This window comes from Protopterus annectens, chromosome 4.part0 (assembly GCF_019279795.1).
Source record: "Protopterus annectens isolate FY-2018-M chromosome 4.part0, PAN1.0, whole genome shotgun sequence".
NCBI classification, from domain to species: Eukaryota; Metazoa; Chordata; order Ceratodontiformes; family Protopteridae; genus Protopterus; species Protopterus annectens.
Genome location: NC_056733.1, coordinates 541,426,340 through 541,449,797, shown reverse-complemented (window position 1 = coordinate 541,449,797; position 23,458 = coordinate 541,426,340). Strand labels below are relative to the sequence as shown.

Here is a 23,458-nt window from a genome sequence, read left to right as displayed (position 1 = left end):
TGCGCATTGCGTTTGTAAACAGAGTCTTAAAACCTCACTACATTTGCGCCCATGCTTCCCCAACGACCCTGAGCTAGACAAAACGGATATCGGACAATAAATATGTAGGTGCACTAAGAAGCAGTTCAGTGCCGTTTCACTGTCTGTGCTGTACTAGGCTTTGTTTGAAGTTATGTATAAACGTGAGAAGGGAAATAAGCACAAAGATGGGTTTAGTTGCTTGGGTTAAAAAAAACTATCACGCAGAAAATGTGCAGTTTATACAGCGTACTACTTCATAATTGTTTTAAATCCGTAAGATTATGTTGATATTAATACCGATAATAAACGTAAGCAAGCCGGTATATAATTACTTTTAGTCAGTATGAAATCAGGTGGCAGCTTCATGATTGTGAGAATTAATATCACCTGCATACCTCTCAACCTCTTAGAGCAAAAAATCTGGACAAAGCCTAAAATGGTGGTGGGGGGACAAATAGGGACAGATTTTAAATATTGCTTTTACAGACTTAGAAAGCTGATAGAATAATAGGTTTTACATCCGCGTGAATTTTCTGAAGGATGTGGGTTTTTAAACTCTAATGTTTGTCATTATTTAATAACTTCAATCCTCAAATATTTGCCAGACAAGTACAGATTTTAGGAAGAACGCACCAAAAATCTGAGGTACAAATCTGAACATTCTGAGAAAATCTGTACAGTTGATGAGAGTTTTGTGTGCAGCGCAGAAAAAATGTGCAGTTTATATATAGGGTTACCACCTGTCCCACTTTGCAAAGGACATTCCCTCTTTGGGAAGTTGTGTCCTGCGAAAAAAATAGCAAATGTCCAGAGATTTTAGAACAAATATATTTTCTAAATTTTTGTTTAAGTCTTCTTCTTTCGGCCTTTTCCCGGTTAGGGGTCGCCACAGCAGATCATCTGTCCGCTCACTGCATAAAACTGGTATGTTTATCTGAAACACTTAAATGTTATACGAAATAGCATAAACAACTCAAATGCCACAAGAATAAGCTTTTATTTTGACAAAAAGGTGAAGTTATGTCCATTGTACTGGTCATGGTTATGTTTTGTCCTGCAAAATCTGACATTTCTACAAAAAATATCCCACTTTGGGCATTTGTGCAACCCTATTTATACATCGTACTACTTCAAAATTGTTTCACGTCCGCAAGATTACCTTAATGTTAATAAAGATAATAAGCGTAAACAAGCCGGTATACCATTTACTTTTAGTATGAAATCACGTCCTAGCTTCAGTAAATAATTGAGAATTAAAATCACCTGTGCTAAGTGCAGCGTCTTAAAGGACGATTATGAACAGCCCCGAGGGCGTGGAAGGCGTGTCACGTACACACCTCTCTGCCAAGATCCAATCTAAATGTTCCCGTTCGCTCAACTGTTGTGTCACACATCACCTCATACCCGGCAGGAAAGAAATCCACATTCAAATAATTGAAAGGGAGCTAGCCCCGCCTATCGCCTGACACTCCTCCTTTACGCCCTCCATTCATTCATTCATATATACATCAGGACTTCACGCAAAGTTCTCTGCAAAGGTGTTTGTTTTTGGGGTAACTGCGCACCAAATCTCTATAACAGGGAGAATCAGCAGTGAGTGGTCTGATTTACTACTTAACTTTAAGTCCATTTGCTGTCCAGGAAGGCAACAGCACTTACAGACACTGACCCAAAGCGCTAATTTACTCTCAGAATTTGACACTGTTCCGTCATCTTTAGAAACGGTATACATCACATATGTTTGTAGTTTAACAAAAAATAGCTTGTAGCACCCCAGCGTCAGTTTTGCTTTACTCAAAACCAAAAGGCTTGTGGTGATTTTACCCCCTTCTGCTCAGTATGCGAACTGTTCCTTTTTGTATCATACAATTATTCTATGTTCTGATACTGATGGACACGTGTTTTGGTGGATGGCACAATGCCCCTTGGTCCCCAGCTAGTGATAACGAGCACCGATTTTGCGCCATGTCACTATCCCAGTCGTCCAAATTAGCCAACAGATACCTCAGTTATCTGTCTCAGCAATATGGGGTCATTCGCCTCGTTCAGAGTATGTGGGATGCGCAAAATCGTTTGCTGAAATGCTCCATTACCAGTGATAAGACCCTCACTGACGCTTACCAAACATTTTGCCAGGAAGGCTCTCAGAACAGCACTAATAAAGGGTGGTTCAGCTGGAACCGGCGTCCAGACCTTCTCCAACTCGCCCGGAATCTGGAAGTGAACGCACAACTTTGTAGTGATGCAGCTGGAACCTGGTGGGCTCATAAACATGTCAGACGGGTCAAAAGAGCTGTCGGAGAGAAAAACAAACCTGTTAACATGCTGGAGGAAAGTTCTGTTGGCAGTGATGTAACGGAGGAGTCAGGCCAAAGAAGGACTAAAAGGGGACTGACATTTCCCGGGACCCTGTGGTGCGGAGCCGGTACTTCAGCAACAAACTTCACTGAGCTGGGTAAGAACTTACTGACAAGTATACTGTTATGCACTACCAGGGGAAACATGAGGCTTAAAACTTGTGCAACTGCTATAAATATGAACGCATTTGTAAAGTGTGTGTGTTGATCCCTATATTTCAGGAGTTCCTGTACTTAAGTTCTAAAATTAGACACTTTTTGTTGGGTCGAGATCCCTCACACAGTAACTTATTCCAGACTGTTGGTGGCTGCATACAGCAAGGGCCAATTCTTCGTTTTAGATTAAACCTGGTCTTGTCACCCTGAATGCAGTGTTTTTAGACTTGTGCTATAATAGAAAGCAGGATTCCTGGTAAAGGTTTTTAGGCAAGTGCAGCACTGTATAGGAAATCAATGGTCTGGTGAAAGCAATAGGAATTAATTAGTAAAACAAAATTTTGTTTTGACACATTAATAACTAGGTATATTTTCCGCGGTGGTGCAGCGATAGCTTTGTTGCCTCACAGATTCTCGGCTGGAGCCCCTTCTGTGTGGAGTCCGCATGTCTTCCGCGCGGCCAAGTGGCGGTCAAAAGACATGCGTAGAATGGGCGTGCCTTCGCTGAAGGTTGGGCGTCGAGCTGGCATCTCGGCACCCGTAAAAATCTACTGCCAGTCATTGGCGGACCAGAGTTCCGCTGTGGCGACCCCTTACCGGGAAAAGACGAACAATAACAAACTTTGTCCATTTTATCTCTCCGAAAGTTCATTTTATGGAATATGTGAGAGTGGGTTTTGCAGAGGGAGACTGTTCAACAGTCTTCTAAATACGCAGAAGGCACAGCACAGGTAGTAGGATTCTTAATGAAATGAGACATATTAGTTGTGGAGCAAGAAACCTGAAAAGGTGCATGAAATTACTTTGGGATTGATATTACAGAACAAATATTATTACAAAGATTGTGCGTGCTATGTTCCCTCTTCCAGACTTCACCACCTGTTGAGTATTGCGATCAGAAAGTGTCTTATTTGTACACCAGATTATTGTGCTGTTAATGAACTATCACATGGTAGCAATAACATTAAATGAAATGCAATGTAAAATTAATGAAGGAGTTATTACTGCTGTGATGACAGATTAGCTCAACTGAAGCAGACTTCAAATTAATATTTATGGAAGAAAGGCCTTTTCTAAGAAAGAGGCAATTACCATATTAGGACATAAAAATTAAACCCGTAAAAAAATCCATCAAGACACAAAGTACTAGCTTACCAAAGCAGTCTAAAAAAATGTGTTCTCGTGGTATAGACAGTTGTGAACATCTCAGTCAGCACTCATCACTAAGCAAAATAAAATTAGGAAATTAAATTTGAGATAGATAAGAAATCCTGGAGTAGCAAGACCTACCAGTTCCTATGGCAAGTACTATGGTGCATTAGATTTCATGCACTGTAATAAAGCAGATTATGTGCTTTACTGTAGCATAGTACATCATAGCTCTCAACCTTCCATCTCCAAAATGAGGAACACTAGCCCTCACAATGTGGAACAAATGGGCAAAACGTGGAACACATACTAATGGCTTGCTAACAACTTCAACTAGGAAGGTCATAGGATGGTTAAAATATGCTGGTTTTACTTATAAAGAAAATCTTTTAATGAATTAATATGATTCATTTCTACTTACCATGGATTTCACATAAAAAAATTCCTAACATTGAATGTGTGACAGGGTCTTTCAATGTGGAACATTGAGGAACTTTGAGGAACATGAACTTTTTAAGACCCCAAATGAGGTACGTTCTTCGTAATGAGGTACACTTGAGAGGTATGTAGGACATGCAACTGCGGTGGTGGTGCTGCGGTAGCATTGTCGCCTCACAGTTAAATGTTGCCCATTCTCAGAGCGTCTACTGTGTGACGGCATGCGTGAATGGGCCTTCCTTCGTTGAAGGTTGTGCGTTAGGCCCGGCAAGCCAGCACGTAAAACTCTACCGCCAATCATTAGCAGACCGGCAAGCCAGCACGTAAAACTCTACCGCCAATCATTAGCAGACCGGAGTTCTGCTGTGGCGACCCCTAACCGGGAAAAGCCGAAAGACACACACACACACTATAGCATAGGACATGACCATGTCAATGTAAATACCGGTCTGTGTTTGTAATTAACTTAAAGTGCAATAAAAGGCCTTGTTCACATTTTATGACTGATGGTATTTTTTTAGTGTATAAATTAGTGGGGGGTTTTTTGCCTAACTTCCTAAAATGTTCCAGTAGTGAAACACTGTTTGGCATGGTTTACATGCTAAAATAGTAGAAACTGAAGTTATCAGTATTATGCACTTCTTCAGACAACCCAAACCTTTACAGTTCCTGTGTCCTGATGCAGTTTGCTTACATGATGCAGAATGCTGCACCAGTGTGTGGAGCGACTACAATAGGGTACTCTGCTTGGCACCCTTGCAGGCAGCTGCATTGAGTAGCAGTGTGCTGATTGAACAAATGCATCTCTGCTGATAAAAAGAATGTGGTGTGTAAGGATACTATTTGCAGGTTATATCATCTGCATGACGGGTTATAGTTCATGATGTAACCATCCAGGTTATATCTGCAGGTAGGAGTCCTACCAATCTTCTTGCATTCTTTATTACTGTCTGTGTTTAGAGCTGATGGCACCTCCATTATTGAAAAGACAGTGACTGACACAGCCCTGTACTGGCCACTGATGACTGCAGACATCTGCATTACTCCATGTGTAAGAAGTGTCTGTATGTGGTACTGTTAGAATATTTATTAATTTTATATGATTCTTGGATGATTTCATTCAGCCATTGGCCATATGGGATAAAAGTATGGTAACTTAGAACCATAGTAACCCAAAGTGATACACTTGTAAGAAGTGTGTGAGCGTGGGTGGGTGTGTGTGTGTATAAAGAGTAGATAATACTTATAGGTTTATAGGTTCATAGGTAGGTACTAGGCTATTGGCCCTAGGGCCTATATAAGCCTAGACAAAAAGGTACCCTGGCTTTCGCCACCCAAGAAAATTATTTTCCATTGCCTCTGTCGAGCAGAGCCACAGAAGTGATCCCCAGGGTGAATTTCCTATTTCCCATCCAGTCATCAAGATTTTTCTTGAAGAGTGCTAATGAGGAGCTTTGTTTGATCTAGATAGGTGTTGTGTTCCAGAGTATCGGAAGTCTCTGGGACAGGAATGTATCCCTCCAGCATGTTCTGTGTATATATGGTGACAAGGTTTAGGTCCCTAGAGCGTGTAGCTCTGAGGGATTGGGATTTCATTAAGTGGAGCATGTCCAACAGCTCTGGGTTTGACATAGCTTTGTATGTTGGGCAGAGAACACCTCTGAGTAGGCAATATATGACTGAGTAAAGCTGAAGTTTTTTGAGACAGTCTGCATTGGGCATCTGTTTGAGGCCAGTAATCCTCTTTGTGAGGTATGTCTGCGGTCTTTCTAGTTGTTGTAGATGTCTTGTGAGGTACATACCAAAAGGGGCATTGTACTCTATAGTGGGTCTAATGTATAGAGGGAAACAATTACCTCTTTTTTTTTTTCTGGATGAGAAACCTTGTGTGATGAGGTGTACCACATAGAAGGATTTCCAGACTATTGTGACAATGTGATTATCAAAGGAGAGACTACTGTCCACCTGTGTCCTAAGGTCTCCTCATACTTTTGGTGTTAAATACACTAACGCCTATGTGATAGTTCATGGGTACAGAGTTTTTACCAAAAGGGATGACAATGTACATTGAGCTTGAGGCCATCGGTTTGACACCAGGCATCTGTATCAGTGAGGCCCTTTTGTAGGATGTCCACATTGTTAGGAGTTTCGATTATGGCTCCTAGTTTGCAGTCACCTGCGAACTTCATTGGCCAAAGACCTTCTGTGTTAGCCTGTACTTCAGAGAAGTAGATACCAAACAGGAGAGGACCCAGGACTGAACCCTGTGTACTCCACTTGTCACTGGTCTAAAGTCTGATTTGGAGCCTGTTACTTTCACAGTGTGGGTTCTGTCAGTGAGCCAGTTGGCAGCCCATCTTCTGACAGGGATTTATACCTAGTTTAGTGAGTTTATAATTCCAGAGTGGGGGATGGTGTTGAAAGCCTTGGCGAGATCTAGGTAGGCTGTGTGCACCACCTTACCCTCATCTACGACTTTGGTGACTACTTCAAAGAAGTCTATCAGGTTTAGGAGACATGATCTGCCTTTTGCAAACCCGAACTGGGTGGGGTCCAGAGTTTGGAGGTTACCAATGTCTTTGTTTACAAGTTCCATGATGATACATTCCATGGCCTCGCAGACCAGGCTCGTCAGGCTAATGGGGCAGTAGTTCCCGGGGTCCGTGGTGGATCCCCCTTTGGGGAGTTGAATAACCGTCACTGTGCACCATTCAGTGGGCAGAAAGCCTGAGGTGAGGCTATGACTGAACATGGTACTTAGGTGGGGTGCCAGTTCATTCTGTAGTTCATGTAGAACGCAGCCTGGGATGTTGTCAGGTCCCACGAATGCTGTGTTCTTGGCTTTTGAGAGTGTGGTTTTTACCTGTGCAGCCGTGATTACAGGAACTTTGAATTCTTCTGGTATAGAGATGAGCCCTTTTAGGAGGTGAGAGGGGGGGGTAAAGTTAGTACTGAACCTATCTGCAAGGATGTTGGCAATATCAGTTGGTTTTGTACATTTAGTGCCATTGTGCTGTAACTCAGGGCAGATCTGAGTGTTGCCATTGAGATTCTTGACATAGCTATAGAATGCTTTGTGGTTGTCTTTAGAAACTGTGGCTATTTTGTTTTCATAACTAGGGATCTCAGCTTCTTACTGAGGCTGACCAGAGAGTTCTTCCAATCATGGGATTTTACTTTTTTTTTTTTTTTTTTTAAGGATAGCACGATCCATGCACTCGTGTGTGCTTATAAAGTGCATTTGTGTAGGATTCAGCAGTCGTACCTCTATTGTTCATCTGCATGGATGTCATGAAGTTTTGCCACTTCTGTCTTAAGCGTGAAGTTGGCTTTGGAGAAATTTTTTACGGTGGTTTCCCTAATGGAGGGTGGGGGTGGGATGTGGATGTCTAGGGTGATAAGCTTGTGGTTGGATCTGACCAATGAGGAATTGACCTCTGGTGTGGAAACTGGTCGCCCATGTTGGTAATGACCAGGTCTAGGATATTGCTGCGCTGGTGGGGGTGCGGATAAGTTGAAACAATGCATTGGAATTTATGAATTCCAGAAAATGTTGAGCAAAAGAGTTGGTACATGAGTAGTTTTCCCAGTTAATGGTGGGGTAATTGAAATCGTCCATTATTAGGATGTTAGGTTGTACCCTAATATTTTCCAGTGTATCAAGAAATGAGGAATGGGAATCCTGGGGCATGGTGGGGGCTCAAGCTACAATTTGGATTGCGGTCTTGCCCAGAGTTAGTTGCACTTGGATAATCTCGGATGCATTATGCTGAGCAACTAGCCTGGAGGTGTGGATATCCTTAATGAATATGGACACACCTCCACCTTTAGTGTTTCAGTCCAGGTTAGGTGGCCGAAAGGTGTGGTATGAATTATAGCTTGGTAATGCAGGGGTGCTCTCTGGAGCCTTGAACCAGGTTTCTGTCACTGCACAGATGTCTATGTTCTCCATTTTAAGGAGTGCCTCGAGTGAGTGCATTTTGAGGTTTAGACTTCTGGCATTGAGTAGCATTACCCTCAGATTTTGCTTGCTTATACCTGTTATGGTGTTGAATTTGTCATTTGAACCTTGCCTAAAAAAGGCACTATAGGGGTGACTAGATTTAGCCAGTATCTAGAATCCCAAGGGTGACAAGTGCAGGCCATCTCTAGCAAAGCATCATGGTCTGTCGATCATGTCATCCCAGGCAGACAGATGCTGGATCCCCTTAGAATGACACCAGAAGCTTAGCCAATTGTTGAAGTCAATCATTGTGTCCTTGTACTGTGGTATCATTCTGGGTGATGGCAGGATGCTGCTCAGGCTAGGGTCATACCTGCCTGGGCTACAAGATTGGAGAGCTCCTTCATGTCTCTCTTCATGTAGTATAGGGAGGTACATCTCAGGTCATTCACACCAACATGGACAATGACAGAGTCATATTTGTACTTGTTGTGGAGTGACCTGAGTGCGTGTGTTATGTGGCGGATCCTGGCACCCGACAGGCAGCTGGACTTTCTCCTGGTTTAGCCTAGTGAGTGGAACATCAGTGTGCCTGACTATAGAGTCAACTATGACTAGAGTGCTGGGTACGTTGTTATGCCTTATGGGCTGTGGTTGGGTGGCACACTGAGTTTGTGGGCTATGTGTCATTTGGGTTGTGTTGGGAGATGGAGATTGCTTGCATTTCTGCTTTGGAGGTCTCTGTTGCTTGGGCAGATTTTTGTTGAGACCCTATGTGAATGTAGGTGTGTGTTTTCTATGTTTGTGTTTTGGTGGTGTAGGTTTTGAGGGACTATGTGATGAGTATGGTGTGGTCCAAATGTTTACCCTCTCCTCTTGACTGTTTAGTCCAGTCTTGGGTGAAGAGAGCTTTGCTTCTAGTTTCACTATGTAAGTTCATCTCTCACAGGTTGTAGTGTTAGGTGGTAGGAGGAGAGGAATGTCTGTGTACATGAAGCAATTGCTGCATTGCCCCAAGATGCCCAGGTTCATCAGGTAGACAGGAGAAAACACCAGGAGCTGACCCATAGACATGCCTGGACAGGTGCTTATTTATTAAGTACTAAAAACTCCAGACAAGTAGGAAAGTTGAGTGCTGTAGTAATTTGTAGTTTTAGTGATTACAATGAGTTCTGAACAAGTGCTGAGCTCAAAGAAACATATTTGAGTGCTAAAACTAAAAAAATGACTAATTCCATGGGAAAATTTGAAGAGCAGACTTTATGGCACCGGACATATTTTAACCCTAACTAAGGATGCATAAAAAAAGGATGCATTGAAAGGGAAGGTCTACAAGAGGGTAGTGACAAAAAGGCAGGAGTTCGAGCTGGATGTGGCAGAGTTAAAGATGTTAAGATTTGCACTGGGTGTGACGAGGGTGGACAGGATTAGGAACAAGTATATTAGAGGGTCAGCCCAGGTTGGAAGGTTTGGAGACAAAGCCAGAGAGGCAAGATTACATTGGTCTGGACATGTGCTGAGAAGGGATGCGGAGTATATTGGGAAAAAGCTGCTGAGGATGAAGCTACCATGTAACAGGAAAAGAGGAAGGCCTAAGATAAGGTTTATGGATGTGGTGAGAGCGGACATGCAGGTGGTTGGTGTGACAGAGCAAGATGCAGAGGACAGGAAGAAATGCAGAGGACAGGAAGAAATGGAAACAGGTGATCCGCTGTGGTGACCCCTGGTGGAACAGCCAAAAGAAGATGATGATGAATTAAGGATGCATAAAGTGTATTTTTTTTTTTTTTTTTTTAATATAACAGTAGCAAATGAGCAAACTGATTTAAACAAATTAACTGAGCCCCATTCCAGCAGTCTTCGATCAGACAAGTTCTAACTGCACACTCCTGCCACTAGGGTGCAGGGAACCTTCTCAAGAAAAAGATGGTCTAGATTAGTGCTCAAGTTATACAAACAAAGCTAGATTCAGCAGGTCTGAATCTAGTCTTGTGGTACAGCAAACAAAGCATACCAATTTCAGAAATAAACAGTTCAAGTAAGCAGGCACAAAGCAGAGTTCTTGGTTTAATTTCACTGAGTTGCAATAATGCCAGTTTAAAGCATCTTGACAGGAAAGAAAGATGAGACTAGATTTCAGTGAAATAGGACTGCAGTCTTAGACTTAAGACATGGCAAGGATGGACTTTTGCAATGTATTTATATACCACTGACCATTCAGAAGAGAGAGATGAGCTGGAAACAAGTAGACGTGGGGAGATAGTGATATCAGGAAAGGAGATGGATGTAGCATCTTCAAAGGGTTACCTGGATGAGCACATTGAAGAAAGAGATGATTAAGCAATATAATGGTTGGCTGCAGCAGTGGATGGTGGGATCCTGAGACTGATAGGAGAAAGAGGGGAAGGCCTGACAGAAACAGTAGCTTTTTGCCAGGGGACAAGCTCCATCTTAGCCAAAAATGATGCAGAAGTGCTTAGTAGTGGTTTGGAAAGTTGCATCTCAATGGTTATATGTTTAAACGTGATGGAAAGGGAATAGGCTGCCAGAGAAGGTAGAAGAGTGTGAGATTCTCAACCAAATGAAACTGGGATAAAGATACAGTACATAGCAGAACAGCATATGCAGATGACTCTGAGCTTAACTAAATAGTATTAATTTGCTATGCAAAGTCTACATAGAGCTGCAAGCAGTAGCTGAGAGTGCTTGTATCACAAGCACAGACAAAGTGACAACAGGAATGGGATAGAGATTTCAAACGGATAATTTAGTAGTAATAAAAGAGGAGAAATAGCAGTAGAGCAGTAATATTTAACGGAGGACATCAGATGTGAGTTGGAGAGGAGAAAGGGCATCACCTCATGAAGGCCACAGGGAGTGGGTAGGGACAGAACATAATTATACTGGGAGTTAGTGTTAGATATTGTGGAAATTAAAATGCTTTTCTCCAATATACTGTGTATACAGTGAAAGAAGATGTGCAAGGCCAAACAGCAGTTTTCAAAATAATATGCTTGCTTTGCAAGAACAGTTATGTTCAGCTTGGATATTAATAACGTATAGCTGTTGGCGTTACTGTAAATGCACCCTATTATAGAAAAAAAGGAAGTTGACTTTCTTGGCTTTCAGATGCAGAAATAAATAAATAATATGCAGACATGTCAAGTGACACAAAGATGATGTGGAGACAAAGATGATGTGGAGAGACTTTTGTGAAGTCTTCAGATACAGCGAAGACCAAAAAAAGGCATGAAATAACCATGGACTCTTTCAAGACACAGACAGAAACCAGAAGGACAAGTCACAATGACATTAAAAATAACATTGGTTGGAAAGAGTATATAAACTGGACAGTATGTTTCATTCAGGGGTGACGTCTTATGTGTGCCTTAGTCTATTCATCTGTCTAGCTGTGTTATAATAGAATTGAAGTAGCTCTGACAGAATTAACTGTTTGGTGAGAATTTGCTCTGAGACAAAGTATAACAGATACAGTAGTACAGAGTTTGTCTGGTCTACTTTTGGACATTTTCTTCAGTGACATTTCTTCAGAGGCAAAATAAAAATCTCTGCTTGACATTTCTTCAGAAAAGAAAGAGATACATATCGTCAGGTAGGGGTGCGGAAGAGCTGGTAGACTGATGTAGTGTATTGTGACCCAAACACATCAGTGGATGGGAATGGGAGGCTAAAGCAGAGGATCACAGCGTGATGTGATGAAAGGATAATACTCGTGGGGTGTCGGAGTCTGCAAATAGTAGACCTGGGAGATTCTGAGTACCAAAGCATAGGACAGCAGGAGCTGATTTAATCTTGGAGAGGTTCAGCCAGCTGGTGCAAGACAGTGTCAGAAAGAAATATTCTGGATGTAGTTATAACTAAGGCAGAGGGAGCATGAGAATCCAGGTGAAAGCACAACTAGCCAAAAGTTTTCATGCCACTGTATGGTTTAGAGTGGGGCAATTGTTTATTATTTCAGGGGAATGAATTATGCTGAGTTTGGGAAAGGAACTAAGGTAAGTTATGACACCATGATCAAACAGAGTAAACAAGTATGGAGAGAGCTGGGGATGGAGTATTTAGGGCTTATGGACAGCAGATTGTGGCCACACAGGAATTTGCGGCTAATGGTTAGGGCAAAAGAGAAGGGTTTACAAGAGGTAGAAGGGCTGGAGAGGTGGAAGAGGTACTGAATAAAAAGACTAGCAGAAGGGCAGCAGAGGTGGGAAAGGGAGCAAACACAACAAGCTAAACGAAAATTGGCAGAGGAGATCAGAAAGGGAAAAGTGAGCCTAAGTATATAGCAAAAAGGAGAGCTGTAACAGGCAAGGCTAAGCAATAATAGGAGGGAGATCGCAGAAGTCTATGGGGGGGGGGTAAAACATCTGTACTGAATACTGTCCCTCACTCCTCGCAAAGGAGAGAAATGGGAGTACGTCACGCTGGGATGCAGCCAGAGCAGATGGCAGCCATATCACACTACAAAGAGCAGTGGACAGATGGTAGGAAGGTCAGACAGGGTAGCACAGGAGACAGACAACATTCAGGTCAGGTCAGGCTGGCAGCCATATCACACTACAAAGAGCAGTGGACAGATGGTAGGAAGGTCAGACAGGGTAGCACAGGAGACAGACAACATTCAGGTCAGGTCAGGCTGGGTAGAACAATGTACAGATGGCAGGCTAGAGATTATATAGAATCAGCTGCTTTTAAGTAAGACAAAACACAAGGACCAGATGCACAGCCTCCCATTATCAGAAATCAGGCCACTCTTCAATGTTTCACTAGGAAGTGCAGACGTTCATGAGAACAAGTGCAGCATTCCTGTACATGTGGAATGGCAGGAAAAATCAATGACAGCAATAGCATGGAAAGTAGAACTGAATATTGGGAATGCTGGCACTTTTTTTTTTCTAGAGTTATCTCCTGGACAGCAACTAGCATTGTTCATGGGCAGAGGGAACTCCTAGTCAAACCTGATTTAATTTTATGGCCATCCTTTAGACAGAGGAGCACTGGTAGATGTGCTTTAATTGGACTTCCCTAAAGCCGTTGACTAGGCCTCCCTTAACTGGCAACTCTACACTTCAGTTTTCTTATGTCAAAACACACACTGGATAGCTGTTTGGGCTGAGTGGTAGGGCATAGAATATTATGATGAGATAAGCAAATGTCAGGTGTTAATAAAGTGCATAGTAAAGTACCACAGGGGTCCATTCCTTGGATCCATATTCTTAAAGTGGCAGTTTAGGTTCTTTACAAAAACTGGCCAGTATGCTAAAACAACACAGATGCATGGAGCTTCAGCTACAGGGAGTGAGGTTAAAAATCAGCACAGCAGGAAAAAGATGTAAGGGTGTCAGTCACACCTAGATTAGGCCACTAAGAGTGAAAGGTCAGTGGCAGTAAACAGAAAAATGAGGGTATGTACTCGGGGGGGGGGGGGGTGGTTAAACTCCACAAGCAAAGAGGTAATACGTCCATTGTACCAGGCCCTGGTCAGTTTACACTGCATGCAGCAATATTGACCATATAAGGAATAAACATGTATGCATCCTGGAAGCAGCTGACAGAGAAGCCACCCCAAAAGTGCTTTGGATGGAGGTGAAATTGTATGCCAAGAGTCTAGAGAAGGCCACCCCAAAAGTGCTTTGGATGGAGGTGAAATTGTATGCCAAGAGTCTAGAGAAGGTGCGGCTCTTCTCACTTGAGACCAGAAGAAAGTGGTAAGATCATCTACTTGTGAATAAAATCATGCCAAGGAGAAATGAAGGGATAAGTAACAAGAGTTTGTGAGAGGTAAGAGAGGGAGAAAATTGTGCCAATGAGAAATAAAGGGGGTATTGTTAACAAAAGGGGATTATAAGAGGTAGTTGAAAACCCATCAAATGAGCTGTTGGAGTAAGAGGTTAAGATGCAATCCACTGATGCATTCAGGAGAGAGGTGGACAGAATGAGCGAGGATGTGGGGGGAGGTAGAGATGGAGGACAGGCAGAATGTTAAATGCAAGTAAAGGAGAGTCTAGATGAGCTTATTGTCTTATTCTGCCATCTGTTAAATGTTGTGTGATCTACTTTTGACTACATTCAAATGCACAGGATATTGTCCCACCTGCTAAACACCTCCACCATCCTTCTGAAAAAGTACAGTATATATGATAGTTCTCCTACAGTCTAATGACCTCACCCAATTGAACTGATTAAACAGGTACAGTTTTGTAGGGCTGTACTTACCTGTGATGATGTAGTGTGCCAAATGTGACAATACCTGCCAGAATCTCAAGAAAAAGTGACCTTTTTTTCCACAAGGAGGTCCCCATACCCCCCCCCCACACACACACACACACACACACAGCTGCACCTATGAAGTTGCACAAATTCAGTAAACGGATACTATTTTTTATTGCAAAACAAGAGCCATTCTTTTTTTCATGAGGTTCAGAATAATAAAATTAGGGGAATTTAGGGCAGGATTTGTCCTGCAATCAGTACATTAAAAAAATGTATGCCAAGTTCTACTGCTGGGTAAAAGCTGTTTCTCAATAACGTGCTATTGTAATTAGTGATACAGCAGTCATAGCCAGCCTTAAGCATAGGCCAACTAGGCTGCTGCCTAGGGTGCCATTCTAGCAGGGGCACTTTTCCAGTAATCTGAATGGTGTAGATAGACCAGGATGGGGGCACCAGGTGGTGTTAGAGAGGGGGGTGCTGTGGAGACCTGTTGCCTAAGGCACCAGTTGACCAAAGGCCAGCCCTGACAACAGTGGTAATAAAGTAAAGTAGATCCAATTTGTTGTATAGCATTTTTCGCTACAGTTTTGTAGACATAGTCCTCATACATTCTTCACTGCAAAATTGGTCTTTACATTTCTATGTTTAAGCTTTTTTACTTTTAAAATTCAAATTTTTGCATTTGATACTTGTTTTGATTTAGCTGGGAAGGTGTTGCATATTTTTTTCAGAAGAGACCCTCAAACATAAAGTGCAGTGGTAGGGTTAAAGGTTCAGTCAGCAGATCAGTCTTACAGAGTTTGGGGAAGCCTGCAATGATCTATCTTTCTGCAAATTAAATGCTGGTTTGGAAATTAATGAAGATGAGTCTAAAGGATTTCATTGTATAAGAAAATTCATTTATTAGTTTAGCATGGTGCTTCTTTAGAGTTTTTTTCTTTTTTGAGGGGGTTTGATGTTTAATCCTTGAACAGAGGTGTCAAGTTTCTTGAAATGATTATACTGTGAAATTAGTTTTGATGACTTGTTGCAATAGGTGTTGCTGAAATATTTTGTGAAGGTTTAGATAGTTATGACTAAACTGTACGTATTGGTACAGGAGCTGGAGACAGATGTGTTGTCAGTTTTTTGTGGTACTAGGCTGAATCCTGTTAGAAGATTTTAGGAGATTTTTCCATGACCTTTCAGTTCCTCATTTTTGTTAAGTCCAGCAACTGCTTAAAGTTTGGGAGACTTATATTGTGGGCAGCTTGACCGTGAAATATAGGCAGTGAGAGGAGCTATGGAAAAGATTCAAGACTGATATCTTTTGGATTCTACAAAGCTTTGAGTTTATAAAAAGATAACTGCTTTTTTGTGCATTTTATATGTAAAACTATTAGATGGCAAGATTAAATGACTCTGGTGCAGACAGGATATTCATCTGATTGCTCAGAAAGGTGATATATTCAAGTTGGAGATGAAATACAAGGTCGGACAAGAGAGCATGCACACATTTCCGAGTTGGGACCAGGTTGAGGAAACCATATTGCATATTTCTCTGCACTGCAAAGAATCCCAGTATTTTTGGCTGATTTTAAATGTTGGAATTACAATGTCTACCTTCCATTATTATACGTACTGCGGTGGTGGTGCTGTGGTAGCGTTGTCGCCTCACAGTAAGACGTCCTGTTCGATTCTCAGCTAAAGCGTCTTTTGTGTGGAGACATGCGTGAATGGGCGTACTTTCGTTGAAGGTTGTTCGTCAGGGCTGGCAACTCGGTACATAAAAATCTACTGCCAGTCATTAGCGGACCGGAGTTCCGCTGTGGCGACCCCTAACCGGGAAAAGCCGAAATACAACAACCTTCCATTATTATACGTAAACTTATGTTTGGAGCTTATCTTGATTGTGTTTTTTTTTTTTTTTTTTTTTTTTTCCCCAGTTTGTTGACCACATTACATTGGTATTTCTCTCTGGTGTACAGCAAACCCATAATGTTGCATTGCATTCCAGTGTTGGAACATGAATCTAAAGACTTGAGTGTAAGGATGGAACCACCAGTCTCCTACTCTGCTTTTCTATAAAGCAAACCTACTTGTTTTCATAACATGCAAAACATTCTATCCACCTCCCTATCCTTTGTTGAAATACGCTTTTAGTATGAATTCTAAATGGGTTTCTGTCAGATGACCAAAGACGCATTTTGGTCGCACTTGAAATGTCAAAGGCAAAATGACGAAGTGGCATATAAGCAAATTTTTTCCCTGGGAAGTCGCTTGGCCGCTTCCATCACTTTGCCATTTTCGGCACTGTAGTGCGATCTCTGAGTTGGTATATTTAAGTAGAGGGTGTGTGGGGGGTGAAGCCCCCCACTTTATGCACTGTTTTAATGTCTTTTGAGAACAGCGTTTTCTTCTTTCTTGGGAAGAAATTGCTGTTCTGTTTGTTCAATGTCTTATGAATTCGAACTTTTGAGTTCGGTATAACAACATTCAATCATTTGATCATTCGTTATGATATAGACCCATTCTAAATAAGTGTTATATAAATTCTCTGCTGTCTTTATTGAGGTGGTTTTCCGTTGCTGAACACAAGTAATCTGACAATCCTGGGGGGAAATGTGCTGAGATCTTAAGACACTGATAATGTCAACATTTTATTGCTGCAGACTTTGATACAAGACACCTTTTCTCTCTAAAAAGCTTTTTAGTAAGTGCTTGGATGTGTAATCTCAAGACTTCGTTAATCATGCGGTTAACCCCCAAAAAAAGTACCATCGTTTTGAACAAGTTTAATACTTAAGAGTATATTTATTTTTTTTTAAATAACACCCTGCATTAATCATCTTCTTTCGGCTGTTCCCATTAGGGGTCGCCACAGCGGATCATCTGTTTCCATTTCTTCCTGTCCTCTGTATCATGCTCTGTCACACCAACCACCTGTATGTCCTCTCTCACCACGTCCATAAACCTTATCTTAGGCCTTCCTCTTTTCCTGTTACCTGGTAGCTTCATCTTTAGCATCTTTTCCCCAATATACTCAGCATCCCTCCTCAGCAGATGTCCAAACCAATGTAATTTTGCCTCTCTGGCTTGTCTCCAAACCTTCCAACCTTGGCTGACCCTCTAATATATTTATTTCTAATCCTGTCCACCCTCGTCACACCCAGTGCAAATCTTAACATCTTTAACTCTGCCACATCCAGCTCAAACTCCTGCCTTTTTGTCAATGCCACTGTCTCCAACCCATATAACATACCTGGTCTCACTACCTCTTGTAGACCTTCCCTTTCACTCTTACTGATACTCGTCTGTCACAAATCACTCCTGACCCTCTTCTCCACCCACTTCATCCTGCCTGTACTCTCGTCTTCACCTCTCTTCCACACTCACCATTACTCTGAACTATTGATCCCAAGTATTTAAGCTCATCCACCTCTACTCCCTGCATCCTCACCATTCTTCTATCCTCCCTCTCATTCACACACACATATTCTGTCTTAGTCCTGCTGATCTTCATTCCTCTTCTCTCTAGAGCATATTTCCACCTCTCCAGGATCTCCTCCACCTGTTTCCTACTCTCACTACAGATCACAATGTCATCTGCAAACATCATAGTCCATGGGGACTCATGTCTGATCTTGTCTGTAAACCTGTCCATCACCATTGCAAATAAGAAAGGGCCCAAGAGCTGATCCTTGATGTAATCCCACCTCCACCTTAAACACATCCAGTCACTCCCACCGCAGTGCACACCGCTGTCACACTACCCTTGTACATATCCTGTACCACTCTTACATACTTCTCTGACACTCCCGACTTCCTCACACAATACCACAACTCCTCTCTAGGCACCCTGTCATATGCTTTCTCTAAGTCTACAAAAACACAGTGCAACTCCTGACCTTCTCTGTACTTTCTCCATCAACAATCTGCGCAAACATTGCATCTGTAGTGCTCTTTCCTGGCATGAAACCATACTGCTGATCACTAATCATCACCTCCCTTCTTAACCTAGCTTCCACTACTCTTTCCCATAACTTCATGCTGTTACTGATCAATTTAATCCCTCTGTAGTTACTACAGCTCTGCACATCACCCTTATTCTTAAAAATCTGTACCAAAACACTTTTTTTTTCTCCGTTCCTCAGGCATCCTCTCACTTTCCAAAATTTCATTAAACAATCTGGTTAAAAACTCCACTGCCATTTCACCTAAACACCTCCATGCTTCAACAGGTATGTCATCTGGACCAACAGCCTTTCCATTCTTCATCCTCTTCATAGCTATCCTTACTTCCTTCTTGCTAATCCACTGCACTTCATGATTCACTATCCACACATCATCCAACCTTCTCTCCCTCTCATTCTCTTCATTCATCAACCCCTCAAAGTACTCTTTCCATCTGCTCAAAACACTCTCTCTCCTTGCTTGTGAGTATGTTTCCCTCATTATCCTTTATCACCTTTACCTGCTGCACATCTTTTCTAGCTCAGTCCTGCTGTCTAGCCAATCAGTACAGGTCCTTTTCTCCCTCCTTATTGTCCAATCTTTCATACAACTCTTCGTATGCCTTATCCTTAGCCTTCGCCACCTCTCTTTGCCATGCACCTCACCTCCTTACTCCTGTCTATCTCTCTGACAATCCCACTTCTTTGCCAACCTCTTTCTCTGTATGCTCTCCTGTACTTTCTCATTCCACCACCATGTCTCCGTGTCATCCTTCCTCTGTCCAGATGTCATGCCAAGCACCTTTCTAGCCATCTCCCTTACTAGCTCTGCAGTAGTTACCCAGCTATTTGGTTACTCTTCACTGCCACCCAGTGCCTGTCTTAACACTTCCCTGAATTCCACCCCACAATTACCCTTTTTCAATTTCCACCATTTCCTTGGTGCTGCCCTCGCACTCCTCCTCCTCTTGATCACCAACGTCATCCTGCAAACCACCATCTTATGCTGCCTAACTACACTTTCCCCGGTTACCACTTTACAAGTCTCCAATCTCCTTCAAACTGGCCCTCCTACATAAGATATAATCTACCTGTGTACATCTTCCTTCACTCTTGTATATCACCCTATGCTCCTCCCCCTTGTTAAAATACATATTCACCACAGCCATGTCCATCCTTTTCACAAAATCCACATTAATAAGTCGTATAAAGACAAGTCAGTCTTATGGTGGGCAATATTTATTTCATTTTTGGACACTTAGTAAAAAATACCATCATAAAGTAACTGTGACATTTTCCTAGTGTAATGTTTATAATAACTGTCCACCTCCCCTTGTCTGGCTTCATGACTCTCACCAATTTGAATGAAAAAGTATACATGTCCTTTTCAACAGCATCTAAATTACTTGTATAACAATGCCCTCCATCCATATTTTTTGAACATATATATGCGTGGTTGTATTTACAGTATTGTGTTCTTTATTGTATTATACATTTTTATTAAATATTTTTATTTGTGTTTCAATGAATTTGTGTTTACTAGTGAAGGAGTATATTGTGTGATTCTTGAGGCTTGTGAAGATATGTTAAAAACTGAAGTGGATTTAAAGTAGATTTTGTTTTACTTCTTGAACTCTTGTTTTAAGGGATGAACGTACTAAACTAAAGTGTCTTAAAATTTGTTCAACAAATGCTGGTACTCTCTCTCTTTTTTTTTTTTTTTTTAGTTAGCGTGTGGTTAGCAAAGCAGAATATTGTTGGGTTATTAGGTATATTTTTCATCATGTACTGTCTGCTGATTTGGTTATAATCTCAAGACTTTGCCAGATTTCCTTGTGGCAACAGCTTTAATCCCAAGACAGCCAGATTTCCTTGTGGATACCACACATCCATTCCCACAACCTCTGCACAATTTTGCAAGGTAATTGGCTTTCATCTGAATTTGCACATAGTCTGATATGTAGACTTATTTGCTTTTCTTCTATAGTGATTGTTAAATGTGGTTCACTAGGCATAGCTTTCTACTTCAGGTTAAGGCATGGTGCCTCCTTCTGAATAAGTTCCACAATATGAACATGGAAATCATGATTAGTTAACACAGGTCTGCAGGATGCACAACTCATTTGCAGTTCCTTCTTTACGTGACAGTCAGTGAGGCAATGTTTCCTTTAGACTTGTTGGGATGAGATTTTCTTTTATTTAAAAACTGATTTTGCTGTGTGTGTGTGTGTGTGTGTCTGTGTCTGTGTGTCTGTGTCTGTGTGTCTGTGTCTGTGTGTCTGTGTGTCTGTGTGTGTGTGTCTGTGTGTGTGTGTCTGTGTGTGTGTGTCTGTGTGTGTGTGTCTGTGTGTGTGTCTGTGTGTGTGTGTCTGTTTGTGAACAGGTGCAAGCATTTGAGTGCGTGTGTCTCTGTCTGCATGGTCACACTGTGAGATGTCTGTATAGGGAAGCTAGCTTTGTGTGTTTGTGAACAGGTGAAAGCATTTTTAATATCACACAAACAATCTTGTAACATAACATAGAGGCCAAAGAAGGATTAAATAAGATGTGCCCAATTTACTAAAAGAACAGTTTTAGTCGTCACTGCATCATGTCAGAAAGCTAGCAAGAATTAGCTGAAGATCATAGAATCTTATCTTTCAGACCAGATTAAGGTTCCACTATATGACATACGGCAGGGCCAATGGCTGAAAACCACATAATTCAGCTGATGCATAATTCATTAACTACAGTTATTCTGTTTCGTGATTCACAGCTTGGCCACTGGCCATCTCACACATGTGCATACTGACATCTTCTGGGGGAAAAGTTCATAATAATCTTCCCCAGTGACTTACAGTTGCTTTTGTGTGCTAGACTATCAGATCTTCATCTGGGAAAGTCTTGGAAGTGAGTTTATTTTATTTGTATTTGTTTACCAGAGTAGAGCCCTGATCTCCATGGACCATTTTCCACTCTCGGCCCAGCTGTGTCTAGTTAAGTGACTTGCTTAGTCACACAGTTGGGCAATGGAGGCTGAGGGAATCAAACCTTGCATGACTGGACCTCAGGAAACTCCTTAATTGCTCCTTAGTCCTGTAAGCCAGCGGCCAGACGAGTTAAGGCGTCAATGCCAGATCCTTCATGAAAGGCTGTAAGCCACCTGCAGTAGTATAATACACCTAGTACTGATATTCTTCACCCTTAAACCTTTTTCTGCCATCAGTGAAGAGGACTGCTTAAGGTGCATCTTGAAGCTGATAGATACTATATATTTGCCTTTGTGGTTGACCATCTGTTCTGTTTCTTTAAACTGTCTTGAAAACCATGTAATTTTTCCCAAAGATATACATGACTTTTTTTCTGTGCGTTCCCCCCCCCCCCTTACTCTGGAGATCATAAAGCTTACCCCTGTTACGGAAGGTTTCCCAGATCCCCTTAGGGTAAAAGCCATTAGAGAGAGCTATCATCCAGGTGGATAATGATCTGTTTGGTGCTCTTGATTCCCACGGGTGGTAATATGGGAGCACATGCATTACCCTAGGGACTACCTCTACCTCTATGTTAGTCTGTGCTCCTTCATGTGGATGACAAGGTACCATCACCAGCTTTACCAATATTATCCCCACAACAGCCCCCTACCCTTATGGTACCATCACTATCCCCCCAGTAGTGATCATGCCAGAAGCAGTGACCTAGACATGCTGTGACTCATCCCCTGCATCCCAAGATGGGTGTGCCCATCCTCTCAGCTGTAGTGTCAAACACCCGGGATAGTAACTCTAGCCACGTAGGTCATAGTTAAGACCATTTCTTTATTAAAGAATGAATTAACAGAAATATGTTTTCTAACTCCCCAATTAACTGTGTAATTGTGCACATATTTAATGTTTTGTATTTATTACCTAGTTTAATCACATTTGATAAGTAGACACTGTTCAAAAATATTCCTGCTTCTCTCTCTTCCTATACTTCCACAGGGGGTGAGTTAGTACTGTTGACAGACTGAAAGTGCATAGTAATACAATCTGATCTGTTGTAGATTACCATTGCTGTTAATTGCTACCACTCTTGACATAAGATCATTACTGAAAGTGACTGAGATTTCTGCTGGTAGAAACAACTATGCATACTGCTCAGCTTTCTTAAAATGTGTGGCATATGTTCAGACTTAACTGGCAAAGCAATAAGTCACACTAATGTTGAAATTTAAAATTTCAGAAAGTAGTGTATAAACTTGCATTTTCTGTATATTATGGAGGATTCCGAAAGCTAAAATGGGTAACATACTTCAGAATGTCTGACCATTCAGAGGTATATATTCCAGTAAGAAGCTCCTGATGTGGAAAAATACTGTGGTATTCTAAGTAAATGCAACACGAAATATTTCTAAAATGAGCTAAAACTCTAAAGAGAGCAATGCTGTCTGTGACAATCTGGAGTGACTAATTTTATAGCCAGCTACTAGGGCAAAATGATCTCTTTGCTACAGGAGAGAGAATGTTGCTCACTACAAAAAATGCAACATTATGTTAATGATTCCGATTTAGAAGTCTTTAGCACTGAGTAATGCTTCAGAAATATTTAACGTGCATCTTTTACTGCAGTAAAATGCTGGGAGTGATCGTGAAGCAGTAAGTACTCAAGCGTTCTGAAGCAAGTGACCTTGCCATAGCATTGTCTTTCCTTACCTGCCTTTGAAGTTTGTTTGCTGACTCGCTGCATGTGACATCACTCTCTAACTCTGACAGACTGGTTTGTTTCAGCTACATCTCAAGGTTGTATTGTGTTCTCTTTTCAGGTATGTTCAGGGAGACAGACAAGTGCTGCCGGAAGCATGACCACTGCAAACACATGATTCATTCTTTTGACTATGGCTATGGAGTTTTTAACTACAGACTGCACACGATCTCCCTCTGCAGTTGTGATTTCAGGTGATGCATAACATATCGTTGTTTAATGTAAAGAATAAGCTCCTTGTAAAGAATGGTAGACGTTATAACGGAGAGAGTTAAGATTACAAACTACTAATCAGCTTCATCCTGTAGTCGTTAATTCACTTCTGTTAGCTTCTATTTATGCATGGTCTTATACTTGACCAGAGAGGTGTTCCTTGTTTGTGCCTGCAAAAATACTATTGGGTTTAGTGGGCTAACAAATAAAAACAAATCTGGAATGCCAACATGAAAATGTAGATTTTGAGCCTAGTCAGCCGTAAACTGCATATTGTATAAGCTTCAACAGGTCGTGGT

At 41.7% G+C, this 23,458-nt stretch overlaps 1 protein-coding gene across 2 annotated transcripts in view; it reads left to right on the top strand.

Annotated features, from left to right (window-relative positions):
* Positions 1 to 1,469: 1,469 nt before the first annotated feature.
* Positions 1,470 to 23,458, top strand: part of PLA2G3 (phospholipase A2 group III) — a 62,492-nt gene continuing 40,503 nt past the window's right edge. The window contains exons 1-2 of one of the 2 annotated variants that reach the window (XM_044068469.1): positions 1,470 to 2,476; positions 23,008 to 23,140. In XM_044068469.1, coding sequence (XP_043924404.1) covers positions 1,861 to 2,476; positions 23,008 to 23,140 — 749 coding nt within the window. In that variant the 5' untranslated portion in view covers positions 1,470 to 1,860. Of the gene's footprint in view, positions 2,477 to 3,142; positions 3,266 to 23,007; positions 23,141 to 23,458 lie in introns of those variants that run through there. The other variant, XM_044068470.1, reaches the window with a different exon arrangement.